This window comes from Grammomys surdaster, unplaced genomic scaffold (assembly GCF_004785775.1).
Source record: "Grammomys surdaster isolate TR1022 unplaced genomic scaffold, NIH_TR_1.0 126187, whole genome shotgun sequence".
Classification (NCBI taxonomy): Eukaryota; Metazoa; Chordata; class Mammalia; order Rodentia; family Muridae; genus Grammomys; species Grammomys surdaster.
Window position 1 is genome coordinate 9,045,660 of NW_021620993.1, and position 25,603 is coordinate 9,071,262.

A 25,603-nucleotide genomic window follows, 5' to 3' on the forward strand; every position below is an offset into this window, starting at 1 on the left:
ACCATAGGGCCAGGCCACGGGGGTGGACGAAGAGGAGTGAGCCGGTGCTATCCGGCTCTTCGCTCCCGAAACCGTTCACCCAATCCTCTCCAAAGAGCCGGACGTGACGCGTGGTCTAACAAGGCACCTCAGGGGCCAGCGCGCTAGTGAGCGAGGGTCACCAACAAACCCGAGGGATCCTCTGCACGAGGCTTGGTGGCTTGGAATGGTTACGCCCGCTGGCTCTAGGGACCGTCTCTGAAGAGTCTGCCCTGGAGGGAGACGGAGGCTGGCGGGAGGGCTGGGGGAAGGGATCCCGGCCTGGAACAACTGCTGAGTAATCGGCAGGCGGGATCACGCGCTTGTGTGTGCGCGCAGCGGGTTTCGGGCACCTAGGTGTCGGCCGGGAGCGGGCGGCCAGACTACCGGCGGGCCCCCCAGCTCGGTTTTCCAGGGTGGGTGGGGGTGGGAACGACGTGCTCCACGGGACCTTGGACGCGTGTCCTGAGCGGGCGGGGGAGGGGACTGAGGTTGGTCAGCTTGGGAGGGACGCCGGGAATGCCGCGCCCGACCCCAATAACGGTCGGAGTTGAGAAGCCCTATAATCATCCTTCGACTCATACCCTTGTTTTAGCAGAAAACGCAGGCCCAAGAAATTGAGTACTTTCCCTAAAGTTACAAAGCTGAATTCGACCCAGACCCCGGGACTCCCCTCTCTGTGCACCACCCGGAAGCTTCTCCACTGTCCTTGACTTCCCATTCTGTCCTCCTGGCTTCCCAGTAAGGTAGGCAGGGTGTGATGATGCATAGCTCTGAGAGGGCTCTGACAAGGGTTCCAGAAGGACACTGAGGCGGATTGTTGGCGAGTGTTTTTTTTTTTGTTGTTGTTGTTTTTGATTTTTAAACCACGGTGGACAGACCCAGACAAACATTAGCATGGCGGGCGAGGACTCTGAAGAAACCAGGGTCCGTGTGGGAGAAGTAGGCGTGTCACACCTTTCTGGGGGTGGGCGTGGTTTCGCCGCTGAAGCTTATGGCAGGCTGCGGGCCGGGAAGGGAGCCGAGAGCCAGATGTGTTGCCACCAGTTTCCCATTTGATGTAAAATTACTTTCTTCAGGTGAGAGATCCAGGCACCGGAGTCTGTTAGCTAGCGACGCTCAGTGTCTCAATAGAGGCCCGTCAGAATCTGACCGGGGGAAGGCTTGTATTGTGTTCTAGGAGGAGCAGCTGGATTCATTATTTGATTCTTACAAGTTCCATTTTATTAATTGAAGATATGGTTGGAGGAGTGTTACCGCTTGCCTAGGATGTATGAGGCCCTAGTTTCCATTCCTATCGCCAAGAAAGAGAAGAGTCTGGTCCAGAGGACTTGAGGCCCAGTTCTGTATGTCCATGGACCTGTCCCTTAGTGCCCAGGGATGGAATGGTTGTGAGAAGGTGCAAGAGGAAGCTTCATTTTAGGTGACCCTGCCTCCAGGTAAGGGTGAAATCTGCGTGCTTTTCTGAACTTCAATCCAGTACTACAGGTAAAGGGTGGAGTTCACCCCAGCAGGACCTGGAGCTTTGCTAATAGATCTTTCAGTGAACCCAAACCCTGAAGACTTGCAAGTAGTATCCTGGTGAGTCTGGAGACAAAGCATTTGAGTAGGGGGAAAGCCCAACTTTGCTTATTAGGATAAAATCCACAATGTGGGAAGGGGACATTTGCAATTCAGAGTGAGTAGGATATGGCCTATTGAGGGATGAAGGAAAGGCCGTTGCAGGCAGAGGAGATTTCACATTTGGTATATGCAAGGGAAAGCCCTGGCAAGGAAGCTAAGTAGAATTGCTTTCTGCTCTGAATCAGCCTCAGTAGGAGACTCAGAGGACTGCCTGGGAATGGTAGCAGGGTATGGAGGAAAGGCTGGGTGTGAGGAGAGTACCAGGGGAGACACACTTTGCTGTATGTGCAGGGAACCACGGTGGGGTCTAAGCTTGGACCAGCTGCGCTTTTACTTGTAAACTGTCTATGTAATGAGGTGGTGCTTTGGGTTTGTTTGAGAAAGAGTTGGGGGCCAAACCAGGTGCAGTGGTGCAGATTTGTGACCCAGCACTTAAAGCCTAGACAGAGATAGGAGAATCTCACATCCCAGGCTTGGGTTACATGATAAGATTTGTTTAAAACAACAACAACAGAAGAAAACTTTTTTTTTTTTTTTTTTTTTGGTTTTTCGAGACAGGGTTTCTCTGTGTAGTTCTGGCTGTCCTGGAACTCACTCTGTAGACCAGGCTGGCTTCAAACTCAGAAATCCGCCTGTCTCTGCCTCCCAAGTGCTGGGATTAAAGGCGTGCGCCACCACCGCCCCGGCATGAAGAAAACTTTTAAAAAGAGAAAGTTGTGGCCTCCACTCTATTCCTTTCTCTTACCATCTGTAAGGAAAATGTATCAGAATCAGCAGTTTACAGATTAGGAAACTTGCCCCGGGACACGCAGCAGACACTGGAACATCCTTTGCAAAATGAGGCTAGGGTCAGGGTTGGAGAGGAAATAGTGTCACAGTTGTAAATCACCTTGGAATGTGGACTCCTATAGCCCACTTTCAACCCTAGGGGAATATATCCATCTTTTTGGCAGTGAATGGCCCCAGTTTAACTTGTCTGGTCATGTATCTTCCACTAAGACTTAAGGCCCACCAGACTCTGTTTTGTTTTTGGAAACTGTGGTAAAAACCAACCCAGGCTGGTTTTTAACTCAATATATAGCCAAGAGCTCCTAAATTTTTCTTTTATTCTTTTTACAGCACTGGAAAGCAAATCCAGGTGCCTATGTATGGCTAGGTAAGCATGCTACCGCTGTATGCATCTCTAATGACCTTGGACTCCAGTTCCTCCTGAGTACTAGGATCACAGGTACGCACCACCACACTAGCCCCATCAGGACTTTATGAATGGCCGTGGTCCATCCCATGTGGGCAGGTAGGATAGAAAGGTGGCTAATAAGAACACAGATTGGGTCTTGAGCCCACTATGGCCAAGCTATTGGACCTGCCTCTGCAGGTTCAGTTTCTGCCTCTGTAAAATGGGGTCATTGGGGGCTGGAGAGATGACTCAGCGATTAAAAAGCACTGACTGCTCCTCCAGAGGTACTGAGTTCAATTCCCAGCAACCACACGGTGGCTCACAACTATCTGTAATAGGATCTGATGCCCTCTTCTGGTGTCTGAGGACAGCTACAGTGTACTCATATACATGAAATAAATAAAAAAAAAAATGGGGTCATTAGTAAAGTAATTGAGAGGGAGTCAGATAAAAGCAGCAAAAATAATTTGCTATTGTTTTTGTTTATCCCTAGCAGACAGCCTCAGGACCACCTTTGACCACCATCAACCAAACTATGCATGTCTGGGACCCCCCTGGCTCACTGTCCCGGGCACTGCCCCTTGCTTCCTCAGTCCTGATGCTGCTGCTGAGCTGCCTGTGGTTATTGGGGGCTGGCCCCAGCCTCCGATTGGCTCCAGAGCTGCTAATGGAACCCTGGCAGGGTGAGGACTGGCTGTATGAACCTTGAAGGAAGCTAGAGACTTATAGGGCCTGGAACCAGTTAGTGGGATTAGTGTGAACCTTGTGGTGGTTATACAAGGATAGGGCAGTATCCCAGAGCAGGTGAGTGTTCAGATATGCCCAGCTCATCCAGTCAAGAAAGAGGGCAGATGATCCCATAAGGTGCAAAGGTGAGATGGAAAATCAGGACTAAGGTTTTCAGCCAAACGCATACTTCCTACAAATGAGCCTCCAGTTTACATTTTAGGAACCCAAATGTTCAAGGAGGTGTAGAGAGTTTTCTAAGGTCGTGTTGCTCTGTGGGAGTGGGTGGTTCTAGTAGGCAGGTTTTATTAGAACTAGTGCTATTAACCAGCTGTAGAAGAGATTTGGTAACTGACAAGCAGCTTCAGTGTGCCTGGGACATAACAACACTCAGTAGTTGCTTGCTGTATGTTGGTCTGCTTTAATGTAACCAAAGAGTGGCTGTGGTGTTGAGAAGATGCTGGTGTCCTCCACCAGTGATTAGGTAGTGACATTTGACATACTAGCTCCTGGGTAGGGAGGCTGCCATACCAGATGGTCCTCGTAAAGGGCAATCCATCCCTCTGACCTCACCCTCTTGTTCCCAGTACACCGGCTGCTGACCCATGCTCTGGGCCACACTGCACTGCCGGGCCTGCTCCTGAGCCTGCTGCTCCTGCCCACTCTTGGCTGGTGGCAGGAGTGCCATCTGGGCACTCTGCGCTTCCTGCACAACTCCACTGTGCTTGCCCTGGCTACCGGGCTGCTGGCTGTGCTGCTGGCAGGTCTTGGTGTGTCCAGTGCAGCTGGAGGCTGTGGATATATGCCTGTCCATCTAGCCATGCTGGCAGGGCAGAGTTACTACCCTGGATGGCCTCAGAGGACAGTGCCACCATGGCTGCTACCGTGGCTGCTGCTGGCCCTGACCCTGCTGCTCAGCTCTGAGCCACCCTTCCTGCAGCTCTTTTGTGGCCTTCTTGCTGGCCTAGCCTGTATCCTTTGCCTGAGCCCAGGGACCACATGAACCTGTAGCTGGGCCTCTTGGGTGCCTTGGAAAGAAATGACACAAGGGAGTCATGTATAAGCAATGCCAGGTGACCAAATACCTACTCCTGACACATCTTTTGAGCAGTGCTCTGGGCTGGGATCAAAGGATCCTATGAGACGCTTGGGAGAGCTCACTAACCTGGATCCTGTGTGAAGGCGCCATCAAAGCTACAATGAGCAGGCTGGGTGTAAGGCATAACTGAGAGGAAGGCTTGGCATGGGAGAGCCTGAGGCTCTCTGGGAACAGTGCCAACTTAGACCCATGGTACAGGTATCTTAAAATAAGCTTTGTTCCTAATATATGGGGAAAATGCCACGGAAGAGAACAGGCTGACCCATACAGCCATTCGGGCAATCATGGGATCATTTCAGAATGCAGACACCAGTCACTCGAGTCTGCTGACAGTAGGAGGATCTGTCTTCAGGCACACAGGATCTGGGAACAGGTTCATGAGGTGTCTGGGGAAAGGTTCTTCCCCTCTGGCTGACTAGTTTCAGGCAGGGCATTTTGTTCTTGGCTTCAGCTGTTGATGCGAGTGAATATGTGGTCCTGAGGGCTGTATCAAGGCGAGACACATGGGAATGCCCATATATTCCCTTTACCCTACTTCATTTTGCTTTTCCTTGACCAGCCGCCCTGCCCTGGGCAGGCAGATGCTGCTGGGGCCTTCCAGTGGCTGGAGCTCTCAGAGCAGAGACTGCAGGCGTTACAGGGAGGAGTCCTTTGCAGGACTCTGGCCCGGTGCTGGCCACTGAGGCTCCTTCCCGCCCCAGGCAGTCTGGGTGAACTGCCTGTCACTTACCCTGCTGAAGTGAGGTGAGGGTGGTCCTGGGGCTCAGCGTTGGATGGTGGACATTGTGACAGTGGCTGGCAGTCCAGGCCGTCCACCTCTCTCTACAGGCCTGCCACCCCTAGACCCCCTTACCTGGCTTCCTCAAACTCCTGGCCTCACAGTGACGGTTCTGCTCAGCTCCCACCAGGCCTGGGGCCCGGACAGCTGACTTGGAAGAACCCAGAGAGGGACTTGGACTGGGCTGGGCCCAGCTTTGCTTCAGCAGCACCCATGTGGGCAGCCCTAGACGAGCAGATGCTACAGGAAGGCATCCAGGCCTCACTTCTTGATGTGTCAGTCCAGGGTTCCCAGAGCCCTCTGTGGTTGCCAAAGCCCTCTATGTCTTCTCTAAGGTAAGACAGGATGCGCAGGGGTGTGGCCTCCTGATGTGGGAGTCATGTTGCCCTGACATTTCTTCCTTGTTCCCACCTCACAGGCTGCAGCAGCTACAGCACATGGGGTTCCCCACTGAGCAGGCTGCAGTGGCCTTGGCAGCTACAGGGCGCGTAGAGGGGGCAGTGTCACTGCTGGTGGAAGGGCTAGTGGAGACTGAGGCCCTAGGGACTGAGGGGAGGAGTGCTCCTGCTCATTGCAAAGGCACTGGGGCCTCATAGTCCAAGAAGGGAGTAGGCCCAGCCTGAGTCCTTGCCTTGTCTGCTAAGGACTTGGTGGGGTCTTGAAAGCATCCCTGGGGCAGGAGAAGGCCCCAGCATGTTTTCCTGGTACTTTCTAAGAATAAAAGCTGATTTGCTTTTCAACCTGGCCTCCTAAGTGTCACTTGTCATGTCTGGCTTCTCTGTGTTGGCATCCAGGAGGATGCAGGAGTGAGCAAGCAGGAATGTGTGGCTGATGCAAGAGGATGACTCCTGGTGTCCGGGACCACGGGGCTCCTGCCCCCATACCCTTGGCTTGGGTGGACCCTTCTGGCTGCCCTGGGCATCACAAGGAGACCAAGTGGAGTAGGGTCAAGCGGGGCTGTTTATTGTCCATACATAGCAATCCACAGTATCTGCAGCAGACACTTGGAGCAGGTTCCCTTCTACACCTCCCATTCCCACATGGGACATGGGAACAGTGAGGGCCTGGGGTAGAACTCATGTAAGAAGCACCAACCATTCAGTTAGAGATTAAACAGCCTGAACTCGGGTGGAAACTCAGCACCAGAAAATGAGGGGCACACAGGACTCCCCAAGGTTTTACAGGAGGGGAACTGAGACTTCTGCCCCAATCCTTGTAAATCTCTGCAGGGCATGGCAATCCCAGATCCCAACTTTAGGCAACCGAGATGACTGGAAGCCTTGTACCTCTATCCACCCCCTCCAAAGCCTCCTCACCCCATTTCACAGAGGGAACTAGGCCAGGTGCAAGTGAAGCCTGACTTTGAGGCCAAGATCCTGTTCAGTCTGTCATGAATAGGCTGCCATCACTGAGATCTGCCTACTCCTAAGACCAAGATGGCACAGGGGTCCCTGAGGATATTAATAACTAGGAACTGGCAGTCCCTGGAGGCAGTTGGCCAAGTCCAGGCTGAGGGAGGAAGCCTGGTGTTGAACCCTGAAGAGCCACCACTACCCTCTCAGCTTCTTTCGTTGCGTCTCCTGGGGGTGATGATCTGGTAGTTGGTTGGGTGTCCTCCCCTCTTGCCTCGAAGGAGACTGGAGGTACCTGTGCCATCAGGGCCTGCCCCGGATCCCAAGTCTGGTTCTGCCGGAGGGAATAAGGAGAGAAGCTATATCAGGGGGACATTCACATGGGGAACCCACTCTTTGCCCTGGGAGGTAGCAGGCATCCCTAGAGATGGAACTGTAGGAAATCTGGGTATCTAAAGGCTGGTTAGTACATGCCCACAACCTCTTAGGCCCCCAGCCCAGCAAGAGACTTGGCTGCCTGATGTCTGATTTGATTAAGTGGGACGGGTAGACTCACCACTTAACACTCTCTAGGGGTCTTTGTTGTTGTTGGTGGTGGTGGTGATGGTGGTGGTGGTGGTGGTGGTGATGGTGGTAGTGGTGGTAGTGGTGGTGATGGTTTTGTTTTTCAAGACAGTTTCTCTGTACAACAGAACCCTGCCTGTCCTGGACTGATTTGTAGACCAGGCAGGCCTTGAACTATGCTTCCCAAGTGCTGGGATCTGTGTGACACCACGTCTGGCAGTCATCAATTTTTTGAGGCTTATTTGGAGTAAAGATGAATTCTGGATCATCCAAATGAAATAACTAAATAAATTGAGGCCAGGGAAGAGACTTTTCTTCTTTCCTTGGGTTAAATCACCATTTTGATGGAAAGAGCTCAGTAGAGTCAGGCTTTGGCCCTGAGCAGCCTCAGGAGAAGTGGACCCTGTCAGGGCCCCAGTTGTCTGATTTCTAAAATTAAGGAAATTTTCAGATAGACTCTGAGGGCCTAGGCAGCATGGACAGGTACTGAAGTTGGTACCAGAGGGAATTGTGGTGAAACCTGCCCTGCCCTGCCCTATGCATAAGCTGAACCCCAAGCATAAACATAGTGTACTTACTCCTGAGAAAACGAATATCCTTCAAACCCAAGAAGAAGCTCTTCTGTCCAGGAAGTCTATGAGTATCTGTGTTACCCCGTAAAGCCAGGAAAAAGTCAGGGTAGGCTATTTTCCCAGTGAGGGAGAGCCCCAGGATGGGTACTTGGCCAAGTTCCTCCCTGTTCCTAGGATGAGGACCATTTCTTACTGAAGGTGCTGCTTAGGGGTGGGCCTCCAATGGGGCTTTGTACATTTCCCAGGGGCTATCAGAAGCACAGCCAGCTAACGACAGGGTCACAGTGGCTGTCCCCAGCTCTTTCCCTCTGTGTTCTCCAGCTGTCCCTCCTACTTTTGCACTGATACAGAGAGGATGCACCAGGAAAAGCGCTGAGAATTTGGGGTTTGGTTCTGTTCCCGGTGGTCCCTCAGGCCACGGGGAGGCAATGGGGATGGAGAATGGGTACTGAGAGGCTTAGGGGGGAGTCTTGCTATGTCTCTATCAAGACCTCAGTCTCCCTAAGGCAGGGACAGGGCTGAGGTGGAAGGAAGTCTAGCATGTTTCTAGATGTCTCTAAAGTTTAGAGAAGCCACATAGCTAACGGGTAGGAACTAGAAACAGTCTATGGGCACTTTTTTTTTTGACAAAGTTTTGTTCAGTAGCCCAGGCTAGCCTCAAATTTCCTATCCTGTCTCAGCCCTCCAGTGTTGGGATCATAAGCATGTAGCCACCATTCCTGACTTGGACAACACACACTCCAACCTCCAGATCTTATTAGACTTCCTGTCAGGGTTGTCCTCACCTCCATATGGCACAACCAGGTATTTTTTATGACCCCACACAGGGTCCCCTCTTCTGAGAAGTCTCCAATGTCCAGCAAGAAGGGCCTACATCCTCAGGCACTCTTGAAGTCTCTACAGTGACTGATGGACAGTTGCCCAGCACCCATCTGAGCCGAGCACTCAGTTGGTGTTTCCTGGTTTTGATGAACAAAGGGTTGGTTTCAACCCTGCCCGATTTCTAAAATCAAGGACATTTTCAGAGAGACTACTTAGGGCCTCAGATTTTAGATTTATAAGAGGGAGGTGAGCACACTATGAAAGCCTGTGGGCATTGATGTGCATCTGGGCTGTGACAGGGCAGCGCCTGGAGGGGGCAAAGGATAGCCTACGGGATGGGAGCTCTCGGTGGACAAATGAGAAGCAGCTCATTCCTGTGAATGGCTAGCACCATCTCCCCACACAGGCTATGGGCTCATTTGCCTCACTCCAGAAGCCAGGAGTCGAACTTCCTTTCAGGCTGCCTGGACCTGCCTTCTAGAACATTCCCAGTCCAGTGCCGCTCAGTGTTAGTCTCCACCTCTCAGAACCCTTGAGGAAAACAACCCTGGAGACTTCTCAGAGAAGCCTTTGTTCTTTTCTTCCTCTGCTTGTTCACTTACCACGATGCTTGCCCTTCTGGTCTTCACTGAGACATCACCTCCAGGAAGCCCCTCTGAACTGTTTCCTCATGAACTAGCTCCCTCCCTCATGGTGACGAACCCAAGAACTCGTACAAGTGAGGTAAGACGAACCCAAGAACTTGTACAAGTGAGGTAAATGCTCTACCATTCGGCCATGTCCCCAACAGGTCAGAGGCATAATTATACACACTACTCTGTCACTTATCCCTTCTTAGCTTTTGCTGCCAGCTATCCCCCCCCCCCCCAGCTCTAAACTGCACAAGGGTAGGACTACATCTATTGGCTCTGTTGGAGCCTGTGCAGGTAAGTGATTGCCAGAACAGGAAAGCTAGTTCCTTGTGCCAGGCTCTATGTCCTTGATGAGTGGAAGGATGCAAAGTGTCTTCTGGCCCAGACCAAGCACCGGGAGGCATCTTCTTCATGCCCAAGCCTGTCCCAGGCCCATCCTGGGAGGGTTTGCCCCTGCCTGCCCGCCCTGCCATTACCTGGCCAGATGATGGCTTCCAGCAGTGTGACCCGTCTGGCCAGGAGCTCCAGCTGAGCCTGCTGCTGCAGGAAGCTCTGTAAGCTAGGAGCCTGATGGGAGATCGAGAAGAGCAGACGGTGCAAGTCTGGCCTCTAAGGGCTGGGCTGGGAGCCAGGGGGTGAAGACAGCTATGTGCTGATGGGCTTTGGGGCAAGAATCTGGACCAGTGTCCACCAGACCCAGTGTCCCCTTGTGAGATAGGGAGAAGGCTTGCCTAGCTCCTCAGGTAGCCAGGATGGGAACTTGGAGGATGAGTGCCAGGGTAAGGGTTGGGCTCTCTTGAGCCCTGACAGGGAACTTAGGACACACAAGGACCACAGTGACAACTGCAGGAGGGATACCTGGGGCCAGGAAGGCAGGTCCTGTAAGAGTCTCGAGAACTTTATGGGGAAGCTGGTCAGAACGGGCAAGTGCTCTATTGCCCAGAATCCTCTGGGTCCTGAGTCTGCCTCTGTCACCCACAGTTCCCTGCACTTCTGGAATCTAGCTGCATAACCTGTTTTCCTGTAGGTCTAGAGACTGTCTCCATTGCCCATGACCTCTCTAGAGTTGAAGCCCAAGTAGAGTCTACATCCCTTATCTATAATCCTATGGGCTTGGGCTCTAAGTGTATGACCCCTGACCCCAGTATGGCTAGAGTCTGGCTGTTACCCATAATTCCTTGCTGACTAGGCATTTGGTTTCTTCCCTCCCTCCCTCCCTCCCTCCCTCCCTCCCTCCCTCCCTCCCTTCCTTCCTTCCTTTCTTTCTTTTGTTGTGGTTTGTTTTTCAAGACAGGGTATCTCTGTGTAGCCCTGGCTGTCCTGAAACTCACTCTATAGACCAGAATAGCCTCAAACTCACAGAGATCCCTCTGCCTCTGCCTCTGCCTCTGCCTCCTGAGTGCTGGGATCAAAGGTGTGGGCCACCATGCCCAGCTTTGGAGTCTGTTTGGTTGCCCACAGTTTCTTGCAAAACTATCATCTGTTGTCTCTGAGTCTGTTAATAACTACTTCACCTACAATGCCTAGAGGGAGTCACAAGGATGAGTCCAGGAGCAGGACCTTCCTCTGGGAGAGGGGAGCAGTCATTCGGGTCCAGTAGCCTCTGCAGCCTATGCTTCTTCAGCCTCAGAACTGGACTCGGACCAGTTCCACCCCAAGAAGGTTTTGGGGGAGACTGGTAAGCAGGGGCTGAGCTGGCTGGCTGGCCGTCTGTCTGTCTGTCTCTACTCACCATAGAGCCCAATCATTGTTTCCAAGATTAAAACCCTCTCAGCTAAAATCTTCAAAGCCTCGCGTAGTTGGTGCAACCCCTCCCCCTGTGGAGGAAAGAGACAGATGCAGCCGTGACGGGGGGCAGGGAGGGGACCCTGCAAAGCCTGCCAGTGGCCCATGCCCCACCCAGGACAAGCATCTGTAGCCCTGTACCACCTATCACAGCCCAGGACCCATGGACAGCCAAACAAGACCGAGGGGGACAAGATGGGGACAAGGCAGAAGGAAGCAACCCCTGGACACCCTCTCAGGAAGTGCCATTTGATCCCAGTTGTGTGCAAACTGTGCCAGTCTGGAGGACACCGATCTGCTTTCTCCACAGAAAGCCATATTGTTCTCAAGGCCCCGTGGCACCAACTTGACCTCTCACCCCCATCCCCACAGCCTCTGCACAGTGCCTGTCACATCCCTGGGCCATCTGCACTCTGGGCTGCCCCCCCCCCTCTATTTTAAATTCTTCACATTTTTCTCTTTCTCTTTATTCATATTCTTCAGGTTGACTTTTTGTTCTAACTGGTCCTGTTGGCCTCACCCTAACTCTATCAGTGAAAGGAAGCCAGTTGCTAGTGATTCTGTTTGTGCTAAAATGAGTGTTAAGTGAAAATCAAAATGTTTGAATGGCATTGTTGCTTAAAATGAGGCTACTCTAAGGCTTGAGCCCAGCCCCACTCCTTCAGGAAACCATTCACATCTCTGCCAAGACCATACTAGCTCCACACTCTGACCCACCATGGTGAGCACACTCAGCTCAGCCCCTCTTAGTGGTAGCTGAAGGCACCAGTGTATTCCCAGGGCTGTGGCCGTGGGTTCACTAAGCTCCTTTAAGGCATCCTAGGCCTAGGACTCTCTCCACTGTCCCCAAACAGAGACTCATTTAGAGAGCTCTCTTGGACTTCCTCTCAGTTTGTCCTTTCTTTCCCCAACACAAGGTCTTGCCTAACACACATCCCCTTCCTAAACAACTTCTAGAATGTTGGTATATTTTCCAACAGACACCAAGATATTTATGACAAATGTCCCACACCTGACAGCATCTAGAAGTCTCTTGGCACTTAGTGTAGGCCAAGTGAAGGGACACATACACACATCTCCTTATGTATGTGCATGGTGTACACACATGCGCAGTTATATATGCACATGAACACGTGTGTGTGTGCGTGTGTGTGTGTGTGTAGGAGCCTGATCATGCCATAGCATGCATGTTGTGGCTACAACATGAGTGTGGATATCAGAGAACAAATTGGATGCATTGGCTCTTTCTTCACATCACATGGGTTGGGTCCTAGAGCTTGAACTCACGCTGTGTCAAGTGCCTTCCCCAGCTGAGCCACCTTCCAGGCCCCTCCATTGTATCTTGCTTTCTTATTGTTTGAGTCAGAGTCTTAAGGTGTACCCAACATGTACAGTTTCAGCTACTCTGGCTGGCTATGGAGCCCCACTTGTCTCTAGTCCTCGATGCTAGGGTTGCAGGCATATGTGCCATACCTGACTTCTATGTAGGCACTAGGGATCAGAACTCAAGGCCTCTTGTTTGTACAGAAAGTGCTCTTACCCACTGAGCCATCTCCCCCACCTCATTTGTGGTGTGTGGTGTGTGTGTATAATTTTGTATACGGGTGCTCACCTGTGGATGCATGCAAACATGTACATGGACCTGGTGTGTGGTGTGTGTGTATGGGTTTGTATACGTGTGCTCACATGTGTATGTATGCACACATGTACATGAACCTGAAGGCTGGAAGTTGACATCTGAGTTTCCCCCTCCACCTTATTTCTTGAGGCATAGTCCCTCAATTAAACCCGGAGTTTGTTCTGGCAATCCTGTTTCTGCCCTCCAAGCTCTGGAATTAGGGATGGGCTGCTATGCCCATCCAGCATTTATGTGGATCCTGGAATCTAAACTCTGGTCCTCACCTCTGCTATCTCTCCAGCTCCTTCTCCAAGTTTTTTTCTTTGAGATATAATGTGACCCAGGTTAGCCTCAACCTCACAAGTAGTTCTGCCGCAGACTCCCATGGGCTGGAATTCCAGAGATGAGCCCCTACACTTGTCACCAGCCAACACTGAAGCAGTGGCTCTCCACAAGAACATCTAAACATCTGAGAGGCCTCCCAACGTACCAACTGAGTGTGTTCATCTCCTGGGGCTATTCCTTATGTTCCAGCTGTTTACTAAAATCATAACTAAAGATGGGGCTATTCTTGGTTCACTGAACTGCCATTTCAGCCTGGGGTACTGGGGTCACTACAGGTCACATGCCAAAGTATTCCCTCTTCCAGTGTCATGGGAGCAGGTTGTGAAAATGAATGACCCCCAGGGCTAGGGAAGTGGCTCAGTGAGAAGAGCATTTGGTTATCGAGAACAAGGAGCCTGAATTCAGAGCTTCAGAATTCATGTAAAAGTCACCCAAGTTCAGGAGTTGGTGGCCCACACCTTTAATCTCAGCACTTGGGAGGCAGAGGCAGGCTGATTTCTATGAGTTTGAGGCCAGCCTGGTCTACAGAGAGAGTTTTAGGACAGCCAGGGCTACACAGAGAAACCCTCTTTCAAAACAAACAAACAAACAAACAACAAACAAAACAACCTGATGCTGGTAACCCCAGCACTGGGCAGGTATAGAAAATGGCAGGTTTGTTGGCTGCTAGCCTAGCTGGAAAATGGCGAGCTCCCAAATTTAATAACAAGGGAACAACATATACACACACAACCACACCACACACATGTATACACACAGGCATAACAGGGAGAGAGAGAGAGAGAGAGAGAGAGAGAGAGGGAGAGAGAGAGAGAGAGAGAAAGAGAGGGAGAGAGGGAAGGAGGGAGGGAGGGAAAGAGAGAGAGAGAGAGAGACAGACAGACAGACAGACAGACAGAGGAGAGAGAGGGGGGAGTTAGTTTACAGGCTGGAGAAATGGCTCAATGGATGAAAACACTTGCTGCTCTTCCAAAGGGCCCAAGTTTGGGTCCCAGCACCCACTTTGGACAGCTCACAATCACCTGTAACTCCAGGTCTAGGGAATCTGTCACCCTCTCCTGGCCTCTTTAGGTACCAACACACATGTGATATACACTTTTACATACATGCACATACTTAAAAATAAATCTTAAAACATTTTAAGCCAGGCAGTGGTGGTGCATGCCTTTAATCCTAACACTTGGGAGGCAGAGGCAGGTGGATTTCTGAGTTTGAGGCCAGCCTGGTCTACAGAGTGAGTTCCAGGACAGCCACTGAGAAACACTGTCTCAAAAAACCAAAAACCCAAAAAACCAAAACAAAAAAACACAAACAAAAAAAACCCCCAAAACCAAAAAAACAAAACAAACAAACAAACAAACAAACAAAAAAAACCCCAGATTTTAAAAGATCAATCTTTAAAAACACTATGAAGCCATTTCCAGCATGGACAATGATGGGCCAATGAGGTACAACCAAAGGGCATCTGGGCCTAGCAAGTGCTACTCAGGATGTTTAGCTTTGTCTCCTCGGGAAGAAGCAGGTAGACAGATCTAGGACATTCACAAGACCACCAGTGAGAGGAGCAGGAAGCACATTCTAGGCTAAGACTCCAGAACTGCGACAAACAGCTGTGTAGAAACCTTGCCCAGATCTTGGCTAAGATTTTTATTTATTCTTTTATGTATAAATATTGCATCTGTGCTTGCATGTATGTTTGTGCCCACTGAGGCCAGAAGCCCTCTTGGAACTAGACTTACCGATCGCTGTGGGCTGCCATGTGAGTAACGGGAGTCAAACTCAGGTCCTTAGTAAGCACCCTTAACCACTGAGCCGTCTCTTTGTGTTTCTTGGGTATGGTAGTGGAGATAACACCTCGCACATGCCAGGCAGCTTCTCTACCACTGAGATTTATCCCAGCCCCCTCCCTTTTATTGACATTGAATATTATATATTTTCAGTATATTCTCTGACAAGAGCTCACTAACTTGTCCAGGCTGGCCTTGAACCTGTGATCCTTTTGTCTCAGCCTCCTGAGCAGCTGGGATTATGGGTTTATATACCAGTCCCAGCTCTGCCTCGTAACTTCCCTTTGCAGCTAAGGCAGGACCCAAGGTCCCCTGATTCCACCAACCACTGTCTGCCTTGCTGCCGGTCTATGCTCCCACTTAAAGGTGCCTGGCCTCTGATCCGGATGCCCACAGCCTTCTAGTTCTTTTCTGTCTCCAATCTGTTCTCCAAACCGGCATTCAGAAACATACTTTGCAAACAAAACCCTGAGCATATCATTCCTAACATTCTTTAATTTAAAAAAAATTCTTAATTTTTTGAGATCTTTCAGTATCTCAGTCTGAAGCCCAGGTTTGCTTTGAACTTGCAGCAATCTTTCTGCCTCAGGCATCTATCTGAATGCTGGGATTCCAAGTGTGAGACGCCATTCCTGGTTCCCAGTTTAGCATTACTTAAAATGATGCCCCAGGTCCACCAAAGATAGAATTACTTAATGTGGCCTTAGAATTTCTGAAAGCCTCTATCCTCTCTCACTTCTTGCTAGCCAAGCTGCTACTCCAGATATACCCCAGGCCCCTTTTTATATGCTGCCTGTTAGCACTCTGTCTAAACTTTACCCCCACAGTTACCTGGCTACAGCTAGGTATGCTTCTCCCCATAGTTACCGGCAACAGCCAGGTAGGCCTGCCCACTATAAAAGGGGCTGCTTGCCCCTCCTCTCCCTCTTGATCTCTTGCTCTTGAGCTCTTGATCCCTCTGTCCCCTCACCCCTTCCCCTTCCCTTCCCCCTCTCTCCATGTGGTCATGGCCGGCCTACTCCTCTTTTTCCCTTCTCTTCCCTTTCCTTTCCTTTCCTTCCCTTCCCTTCCCTTCCTTTCCCTTCCTTTCTCTCTCTCTCTCTCTCTCTCTCTCTCTCTCTCTCTCTCTCTCTCTCTGCCACTACTACCCTCCTGGCTCCCCTCCTCATGCCCTGAATAAACTCTATTTAATACTATACCAGTGTGTGACTGCTCCCTCAGGGGGAAGAGATGCCTCTGCATGGGCCCACTGAAACATCCCCTCCCCCCATACCTCTCCGCACACCCCCAGAACATATTCTCTTTATCTTTTTATAAACACATCATTGCCCCCTCTTCTCTGTCTGAATACCATGACTGATAGGTCTCTTTCATCACCAATACACTATTGGTACAGACACTTCCATCACATCTAAGTTCCTTTTGTCCTGTGGCTGCTGACCATGATGTTTACCTGATGGTGACTCCTCCTGGAGCCTGTGCCTGCAGACTGCCTCTCTGCACTGCCCATCCCTGAGCCTGGCATACAGAGCTATGCTTAGGGAACTGTAATGGATTCTCTAGCTCCTCTTTCTTAGCCTCTTTCACTTTCTGTCTCATTTTTGGTGCTACCAGTTTGCTCCGAAGAGCTGGTCCTTGGTTTCCCTGTCTAAAGAAAGGATGAAGGCTCGCATCCCTCATAACTAGGTAGAGTAACTCAGGCCAGTCACTCAGCTCCTGCAGTACATGACTGTGTCCACCTGGTGACACTGCTGAGCTACAGCTAAACTTGGCAAGAGACTCTGAAAGCTGTACTACCTCTAGGGGGCACTGGTAGGTGAAGTGTGTCCGTAGGATGTTCCCACTGTACCAGGATCCCTTCCTATCTCTAACAGAGCTGGTCCCTCAGCCCAAAAGTTGCATGCATCTCCTACCAGCGAACCCTCCTCTCCCAGGCAGCAAGCAGGAGTAGAAGTGCAGGTGATGAAAGGAAGAAGGTGGGTAGTAGGGGTCCTGCTACCTCTTGGGAGTCCCTCCCATAGCTAGTCCTGGGTTCAAGGTCTGACCTGGCCCCAGGCTCCTCATGCTGGATAGTAGATTTGTAGCCTGGATCTGTAGTGACCTGGTTTTCCCCATACCTTCTGGGATATGTGAAAAACCCATTTTCTCATCCCAGGTCTCTGGGAGAGTGAGGGGCCTTGAGGAGGGAGAGAGCTGCTCACATGGGTCTCCCTGCACATAGCCGGGTCCACATGACACTGTCAAAGGCCAGAAACCACAGTGGACGGATGGGTGAGGATGAAGCGTCAGGAAGCAAACATCTGGGAGAGGTAGCAGGGCCCCTGGAAGTCATGGGGTCACAGAGGTGGACTCGTGCAGGGTGAGGACTACCACGGCTGTATCCATCACTGGTTCCATGACCACAAACAGATAAGACAAGGTTGGAGGCTAATGCTGGCCACACCCTCACCCACGGTGCTCAGGAAGGGCAGAAGGGAAGCCATGATGCTAACTTCTAAAGAGCACCCGGGCTGTCTGTCTTGTAGGGATGTTTACACCCACCTTACCTATTTTCCAAGTGCTTCCCATGTTAGCAATGGTTGCCAAGTGTGGGCATCTGAGACTTCAGGGCATGGTACGTTCTAGGCTTCCTTCTCTGTCTTTAGGCAGAGTAGATTCCTAGGCCCCAAATCTGTTCATTAGTTACTTCTATTGATCTTGCCGGTTCCCAGTGAGGTCCTTGAAATCTTGAGATTTCTGCTTACGTGCTTTCTAGGTCTCTCTTCCCATTTACTCAGTGTCGGCTATGCATGAGACAGTTTCTATTGTTCAGCTTCCTTTGTATGGTAGTGTCTAGATCACTTTATCTCAGTTTCTATGGTTCTCTCTGCATATGACAGTTTCTAGGCTTCCCCAGTGGATCACTTAAAGCATGTGATGGTTCCTATTGCAGATCTTTTGGGTAGAGCAGTTAGGTCTCCTGGCCTCATTTACCATGGAACACATATATAACTGTTTCAAGATTTCCCTTTCCAGGCTTCCTGGATACTCTGTATGTCTGTTGGTTTCTAGGTTCCCGGCCCTTTATCCCATGAATCCCTTGTGCACCCCTTTTTTGTCCTATGACTTGTCTAAGGTCCCCTTCTGTTTTAGGTGGATGCTTTCTTCACATTTCCCATTCTTTTGTGGTCAACAAGACAAAGCCAAAACCTTTGACAGGAGAGACCATGGAAGTGGAAAAGGGGTCTGGCCTGGGTCATCTAAACTGCCCAACTTACCCTTACAGAGGATAAGTGGGTGAAGACAGAGGCAGAGACAGAGAGAGCGTGGGTGGGGTCTGCTGGAGGGGAGTGTTGGGAGGGTGTGGGAGCAGGGCTTCTGTAAGTATGTGAGTAGGACACCCTCCATCCCAGGGTCTATTGGTGAGAGAATTCTTTACTGAGCACCCAGGGCAGGGGAGGGCAGGGGAGGGCAGGGGAGGGCAGGGGAGGGTAGGGGAGGGTAGGGGAGGGCAGGGGAGGGCAGGGGAGGCAGAAGGAGGGGAAGAGGAGGCAGAAGGAGGCAGAGGGAGGGTAAGGAAAACAGGAAGAGGCAGGGCAGGGGAAGCAGTTAGAGGCAGGGTAGGAGGAGGGGAGGCAGGTGCAGGTCTGTAGCTTACCCAGTGGCTCTTCTCACCAGGGTCTCCTTTGGGGCCAGGTTCTCCCTGAAAGAAGTCAGAGACAGAAGTAAGGAAGGACAGATATTCTGGACCATGGAGATGGTTCAGCAAGCCTGGACAAGCCTGGGCAAGCCTGGACAAGCCTGGGGGTCTCAGTGGTTCCCGGAACCTACGGCGAGAGGAGAGAGTCTGTCCTGTCTTTCATGCATGCTCTACCATCAAATACATGCATATTAATAGTAAATAAAATAAAAATGTTAAACATTTTTTTAAAGATTAAAACATTTTTTTTAAAGACTATGAACACGAGTGTAGACTCCAATAGAGGCCCTGGAGCTGGAGTTGCAGGTGGTTGTGAGCCATCTGACATGGGTGCTGGGAACTGAACTTGAGTCCTCAGAAAGAACAGTTATGCCCTTAACCACTAAGCCATCTCTTCAGCTCCCCAAAAAATGTTTTAAAAGAATCAGTGGGTGGGAGTGGGGTGGTTGAGAGATGGCTCAGTGGTTAAGGGCTGCCTGTTCTTCCAGAGGTCCTGAGTTCAATTCCTAGCACCCACATGGTGGCTTAGAACCATCTATAATGAGATCTGGTGCCCTCTTCTGGCATCCAGGCATACATGCAGGCAGAACACTATATATAATAAATGAATAGATCTTAAAAAAAAAAAAAAAGAATTAGGCTAGACAGTCTTTGGTACACACCTGTAATCCCAGCTTTGGGGAGACTCAGGCACATGGGTTGCTTGGCATGAGTTCAAAGCCAGCCTAAGTTAGATAGATAAGAATTCCAGGTCTATCTAAACTATATAGTGAGATCCTGTCTCAAGAGAAAAATAAAATAAAAACGAACAAAACAAGGAATCATCTGGGATCGATATGCTATATGACAACATGTTAGGGGATATGAAAATTGTTTTTAAAAACTCAAATAGTGGGCTGGAGAGATGGCTCAGCGGTTAAGAGCACTGTCTCCTCTTCCAGAGGTCCTGAGTTCAAATCCCAGCACCCACATGGTGGCTCACAACCATCTGTAATGGGATTTGATGCCCTCTTCTGGTGTGTCTGAAGACAGCTGTAATGTATTCACATACATTAAATAAATACATCTTTAAAAGAATCAAATAGAAATCCTGAAAATAAAATTCTATTAGGCACAGGGCCCGTGAGATGGTTCAGCAGGCAGAGGGGCTTGCCAGTGACCTGAATCTTGAGTTCAAACCTCTGAACCCACATGATGCTTCCATTCATTCACAGATCAATGATTTCAAGATGTGCCCAGACCTCTACTTCTGCCACAGTGTGCGTGTATGCACACATGTACAAATAAATAAAATGTAATAAAGATTTTATGTTTTGTTAGGACTAACAAAATATTGTACAAAAAAAAAAACAAATCTCAAAACCTAAACTAATTAATTTGAAGAAAAGCCAATTTAAACTGAAGCACAGAAGGGAAAAAAAAAAGGATGTTTTCAAAAACCAGTCTGGGGTGAACTGTTTGCTGGGTACACACTCTGCAGGAATGAGCCTGGGGCTCCGGCCAGCAATGTGACTGCAGTTCTAGGCAAAGAAGACAGTGGACGAAGAATGTTTCCCACTGACCCATGGCTTTTCTTCAAGTTTTATTTCAAAACAAAATACACCTCTAGGATCCAAATGTGGCCCTGAGCTTAGTCGTGACCATGCCATCCTAGTAACATAAAAGTGTGTGTGTGTTAGGGAGGACCGGTAATTTTTAAATCCAATTATTATTATTTTTTTTTTGAGATAAGGCTTCATTATGTAGTTCAGGCTGGCCTTGAATTTGTGAGCCTCCTGCCTCTGCTTTTTAAGAGCTGGGATTATGGGTATGCGCCACTGCTCCCAGCAGTCAGAAAGGTGAGCACACAGTTCCAGAGCAGAAACCCACAGGAAGCAGAGCTGGGCGGTGGGGACCTTCGTGTAACAGAAGCCAGAGGCTCAGTGGGTCACAATCAGAGTGCTCTGTGAGTTTCATGTCAAAGATTTGCACCCAAGTCTTCCTAGTGAATATCAAAGAAGGAAAGGCAGAAGGATTGATGGAAGTTGGAGGCTTGCTTTCATGAGTACCAGACCAGCCATGGCTATATGACAAATCCCAGTCTCAAAAATCAAACCAAACTTGGCTGAGCAGTAGTATGTGCCATTAATTTCAGGATTTCTGAGTTTGAGGACAGCCTGGTCTACAGAATGAGTTCCAGGATAGCCAGGGCTACACAGAGAAACCCTGTCTCAAAACAAAACTATAGATAAACACACAAACATGTTCACATTAGCTAGAAAGACAAGATAAAAATAAAGCTTACGGGCTGGAAAGATGGCTCAGTGGTTAAGAGCACCAACTGCTCTTCCAGAGGTCCTGAGTTCAATTCCCAGCAACCACATGGTGGCTCACAACCATCTATAATGGGATCTGATGCCCTCTTCTGGTGTGTCTGAAGGCAGCAACAGTACTCATATACATAAAATAAATAAATCTTTAAAAAAAATAATAAAGCTTAAGAGACCAGATGGAGGCTGGAGAGTTAGCTCAGCAGTGAAGGCACTTGTTGCTCTTAGGTTGGGTTCTCAGCACCCACGTGGTGGCTCACAACCATTCACAACTCCAGTTTCAGGGGGATCCAGTGCCCTCTTCTGACCTCCACAGGAACCAGATGAGGTGCACATACATATGTGCAGACAAATCACTCATTCCCATAAAATGAACTAAGTCTAAAAACAAGAGTCTAGATAATCAATACAATGCTTGCTGACGTCAGACTTCTGGCACCCTCATAGAAAGCTGGGCATGGGACCAGCAACCTAGGACTGCAAAGATAGGACCATCTCCAAGGTTTGCTGAATAGGGGAGCTCTGAGTTTACTGAGAGACATTGTCCCAAAAATGAATGAATGAATAAAATGGAGAGTAATAAAAGATACCTGATATTGACCTCTGACCTCCATGCATGTGCACACATACATACTACATAAAGGTTAAAAGTTCAAAGATTACAAACCAAGGAGCTGGGCTGAGAGATGGCTCAGCAATTAAGGTTGATTTGCAGAGGACCCTAGTTCAATTCCCAGAATCCACATGGTGGCTCACAACCATCTATAATGCCAGCTCCAGGGGAATCTAATGCTTTCTTCTGACCTCCACAGGCACCAGGAAATTGGTGAGCAGATACACATTCAGGAGAAAACATTCATACACACACATGTTAATTTAAAAAAAAAAAACAACTTTGTGTACAGGGTTGTAATCCCAGCTACCTGGGAGACTGAGGCCAGAGAATCCTAAGTTTGTGACTCACCTCCATCAGAAATGGACACACGGAACAGGAGACAGGACCATTAAACACACACCTTAACAAACATCAGCGAGAAACCATACAAGGCGTGATCTCAGACAATCTTCTAGAACTACGAAAAATCAAATGCAAAAAAAGATACCTGGCAAAGTCTAAGACACCAGGAGATGAACCAATGCACTTCTATGAGTACACAGGTCAAAGAAGGAACCACAACGGAAATGCAGAACGATTCTGAATCAAGTAGAAACAGAACTTATCAAAATCTGTGCAATACAGCTCATGGGAGTGCTCACGGGAGTGCTCACGGGAACGGGCAGCAGTGAGTGTAGGTGTAAAAGAGAGATCAGAATAAATAACTGAACTTCCGGCCATGGAACATCAGAACAGATGACACCTACAGTAAGCAAGAGAGAAGAAACAGCCACATCCGTGCAGGTGACTGCACATGCGCTCACACTTCTACTCTGCCCCCCAACGCTCCTTCCCTCCACATACACACTTGGGAGGTAGAGGCAGGAAGATCAGGAGCTCAAGGTCATTCTTGACCACAGTGGGGCTACACAGCAAGCTCTGTGTCAACAAGCAAACAGGAGCACGTGATCAGTAAGCAGTGAAGTGGAAAAGGAAAAATTGGGGAAACCAATAAGAATCTACACTCTTTTTTTTTTTTTTTTAAAAGAAAAACAAGTCTACTGGTGTTTTGAAAAGATCAGTAAAAATAACTGAGTTTTTAGCCAAGCCAAGATAAAAGAAAGATAATTGAAATGATTAATATCAGAAACGAAAAATAGGTATCTCTAGAGATCCTATGGACATAGAGAAGGATCATAAACATTATGAACAATACCATGCCCATATGTTTTATGAGCCTCCCCCCAGTCACCAAAAACCGAAAAGAAAAAAAATGAAATTAAATCAATAATAACCATTTAAAACAGAAAGCTTCGGGTATAGATAGAGTTGCTATTGAATTCTATCAAGAGTTTAGGAAGGAATTGTGGTAATTTCCTGATTCCTTTCACAAGCATAGAGAATAATTCATAATTCATTTCTTTCTTGGCGTGCTGGGCATTTAACCTGTAGGGATCATCTCTTGTGCATTGTGTGGGGATAATCATCTGTCCAAAAAACAAAAACGAAATCTGATGGCCAATAAACTGGGGCAAGATTAGAAGGTGGGATATCCAGCAGAGAGAGAGAGAGAGAGAGAGAGAGAGAGAGAGAGAGAGAGAGAGAGAGAGACAGAGACAGACAGAGAGACAGAGAGAGACAGAGGAAGAGGAAGAGGGAGAACTCTGGTATTCAGGCGGGAAGATTCACTGAGGAAATTGGACAAACGAATCTGAATCAAGGTAACCAGCCGCATGGCTGACATAGAATGGTATAAACAGGATAACTGAGCTAGCCGAGGCACAAGCCTAGCTTAAGAACTAGGCATTAATTCATAAATAAATAACATCCGAGCCAGTATTCAGGAAGTGGGTCGTGGGTGGAAAAGCCAGTGGTTACATTGACCCAAGCCCTCGGGCATGCTTGAGCTCTGCCACTGTCCACCAGCTCAGGTCCCTAACAGTGTATGAGACCACCGCAGAGCTTTGCCTGCCTCTGTCTCTGACTCTGAGGGTTGGGATCTAAGACAAAAAGATATCTGGGTGGATTTCTCTGAGCTGGGGTCCTGGTCTACATAGCAAGTTCTAGAACATTCAAGGCTATACAGAGAAACCCTGTCTCAAAACAAAAAGGAAGAAAGAAAGACGGGGGCGATGGGGGAGAGAGGAAGGGAGAGGGAGAGAGGGAGGGAGGCAGGCAAGAATGGCCCTTCTTACCATTGGTTTTCAACACAGCACTTACTGGGGAGTCCTAGCCAATGCATTAAATTAAGAGGAAATACAAAGTATATGGATTTGGCAAATAATTATTTTTGTACACAACTTTCATTTATCTGTGTAGAAAACCTGAAATAACTGTAACGTGATTTATCTTGTTTTTTATTATCTTGTTTAAAGGACCCCAGTTGCTAGCAACTGGCCTTTGAAAATTCTCAGAACTGCTTGACCCTATGACCTTCTCTGGGAACAGGAGAGGATATAAAAAAGCCAGCAGAGAAACAAGATTGAGCAGGAGATTGACAGGGTTGGAGACGAGAAGGCCACTGGTACAGAAAGAGACTGAGTAGCAACTCAGTAGGGTTAGGGCAGAGAAGACCATTGACCCAGAGAAGATATTGTTAGGAGACAGGACAAAAACCCACAAAGTAGTCAAGACCAGCCTCAACTAACAAAAACTGTTCCTGGAATTAGTAAGTTATAATAGCAAGGAGATATGTTAATACATAGAAGCTCATGCATGCCAGCAGTGGACAACTGGAATTTGAAATTTATATATATATAACTATTGCAGAGTGGTGGCTTTAGTCTCAGCATTCGGGAGGCAAAGGCAGCAATGTCTTTGTTAGTTAAAATCTAGTCTGGACTAGATAGCAAGATCTTGACATCCAGGGGTACATAAGAAGACCCTGTCTCAAAACAACGGCAGCAGCAACAACAAAATAATCAGAAGACCTCAACAGCACAGTCACAATAAACAAAGGCAAAGGAACACATGAACGAATGAAAGTCAGCATCATCTGGGAACTGCAAAGTAAAATAGCAGTGAGTTCATCACAGCAAACATCCAGGCTAGCAAACATCCAATCTCAGCACTCAGGAGGCTGAGGCAGGAGAATATCTTAAGTTTGAGAACAGCCTGGACCAAACCAAAAGAAAACCAACCACTACCAACACCAACAAAACACCTTCCCAATGAAACAGTACTGTACACCTATTACAGTGGCCAAAATATCCAATGGCAATACCAAGTGGAGGTGAGGATTGGGGGAAGATGAAACTCACTCATGTTGTGAAGAGTTTGTGTGCTTTCAGTGAGAATGGCCCCCATAGGGTCACTAGTTAGAGGAAGTGTTTGGGAAGGATTGGGAGGTGTGGCCATTTGGAGTAGATATGATCTTGTATGAGGTAGATATGGTCTTGTCAGTGGGGTAGGCTTTGAGGTTTCAAAAACGCACAGCAGGCCTAGTGTCTCTCTCTGTCTGCTGTCTGTGGATCAGGATGTAAAGCTCTCAGCTACTGCTCCAGCACCATGCCCACCTGCTGCTATGTTCCCCGCTATGATGACAATGGATGAACTCTCTGAAACTGTTAAGAAAGTCCTCAATTAAATGCTTTCTCTTTTAAATTGTCTTGGTCATGGTGTCTCCTCAAAGCAGTAGAACAAGACAGAAAGCAATTTGGTACAGCTACTTTTCAAGACACTCAGTAGTTTTTCTGATCTTTTTCAGCAGGGTCTTGGGTATCCCATGCTGGTGTTGAAATCACTGCGAGGCTGGGAATGACCTTGAACTTTTGATTCTCCTGCCTCCACCTCCCGAGTGCAGGGATTACAGGTGGACATTTCTATGCCTAATATATGTGTGTCTCCTGTGAGTTGTCCCTCTGCTGCCTGTGAAGGCTGAAGAGACTTCCCCAAAATCCCCATGTACATTGTTACTATGCCTATTTACAGATGATAAGTAAAAATGATGAATGAAAATAAAACTTTACATATTCAGGAAAGCAAAGCAGATTAGATACACAGTATCATACTTAGTCACATCCCGGCAACAGGTATTGACTAAGGCTAAGGAGAAAATCTTAAAAGCCAAAGAGCAACACACACACACACACACACACACACACACACACACACACACACACA

At 48.8% G+C, this 25,603-nt stretch overlaps 2 protein-coding genes across 13 annotated transcripts in view; one reads left to right on the forward strand and one right to left on the reverse strand.

The window, feature by feature from the left end:
• The first annotated feature begins 28 nt into the window (after window positions 1-28).
• Rhbdd3 (rhomboid domain containing 3) lies at window positions 29-6,165 on the forward strand. Of its 12 annotated transcripts, none has more exons than XM_028758159.1 (9): window positions 29-146; window positions 614-764; window positions 1,255-1,457; window positions 2,761-2,869; window positions 3,312-3,501; window positions 4,132-4,515; window positions 5,225-5,387; window positions 5,472-5,756; window positions 5,840-6,165. In XM_028758159.1, exons 5-9 carry the CDS (start codon window positions 3,354-3,356, stop codon window positions 6,015-6,017), a joined length of 1,158 nt encoding a protein of 385 aa, XP_028613992.1. In that variant the 5' UTR covers window positions 29-146; window positions 614-764; window positions 1,255-1,457; window positions 2,761-2,869; window positions 3,312-3,353; the 3' UTR covers window positions 6,018-6,165. The 12 variants fall into 12 exon arrangements, with proteins under 12 accessions (XP_028613992.1, XP_028613993.1, XP_028613994.1 ...); XM_028758160.1 differs by having other exon boundaries at window positions 617-764; XM_028758161.1 differs by lacking the exon at window positions 29-146 and adding an exon at window positions 291-347.
• Window positions 6,166-6,362: 197 nt separating this feature from the next.
• The window catches only part of Emid1 (EMI domain containing 1), a 52,142-nt gene continuing 32,901 nt past the window's right edge, over window positions 6,363-25,603 (reverse strand). Inside the window, exons 13-15 of the mRNA XM_028758300.1 lie at window positions 18,536-18,580; window positions 11,096-11,180; window positions 6,363-7,107 (exon numbers count right to left, since the gene is read on the reverse strand). Of these exons, the coding sequence (XP_028614133.1) occupies window positions 6,980-7,107; window positions 11,096-11,180; window positions 18,536-18,580 (258 nt within the window). The 3' untranslated portion in view covers window positions 6,363-6,979. The remainder of the gene's footprint in view (window positions 7,108-11,095; window positions 11,181-18,535; window positions 18,581-25,603) is intronic.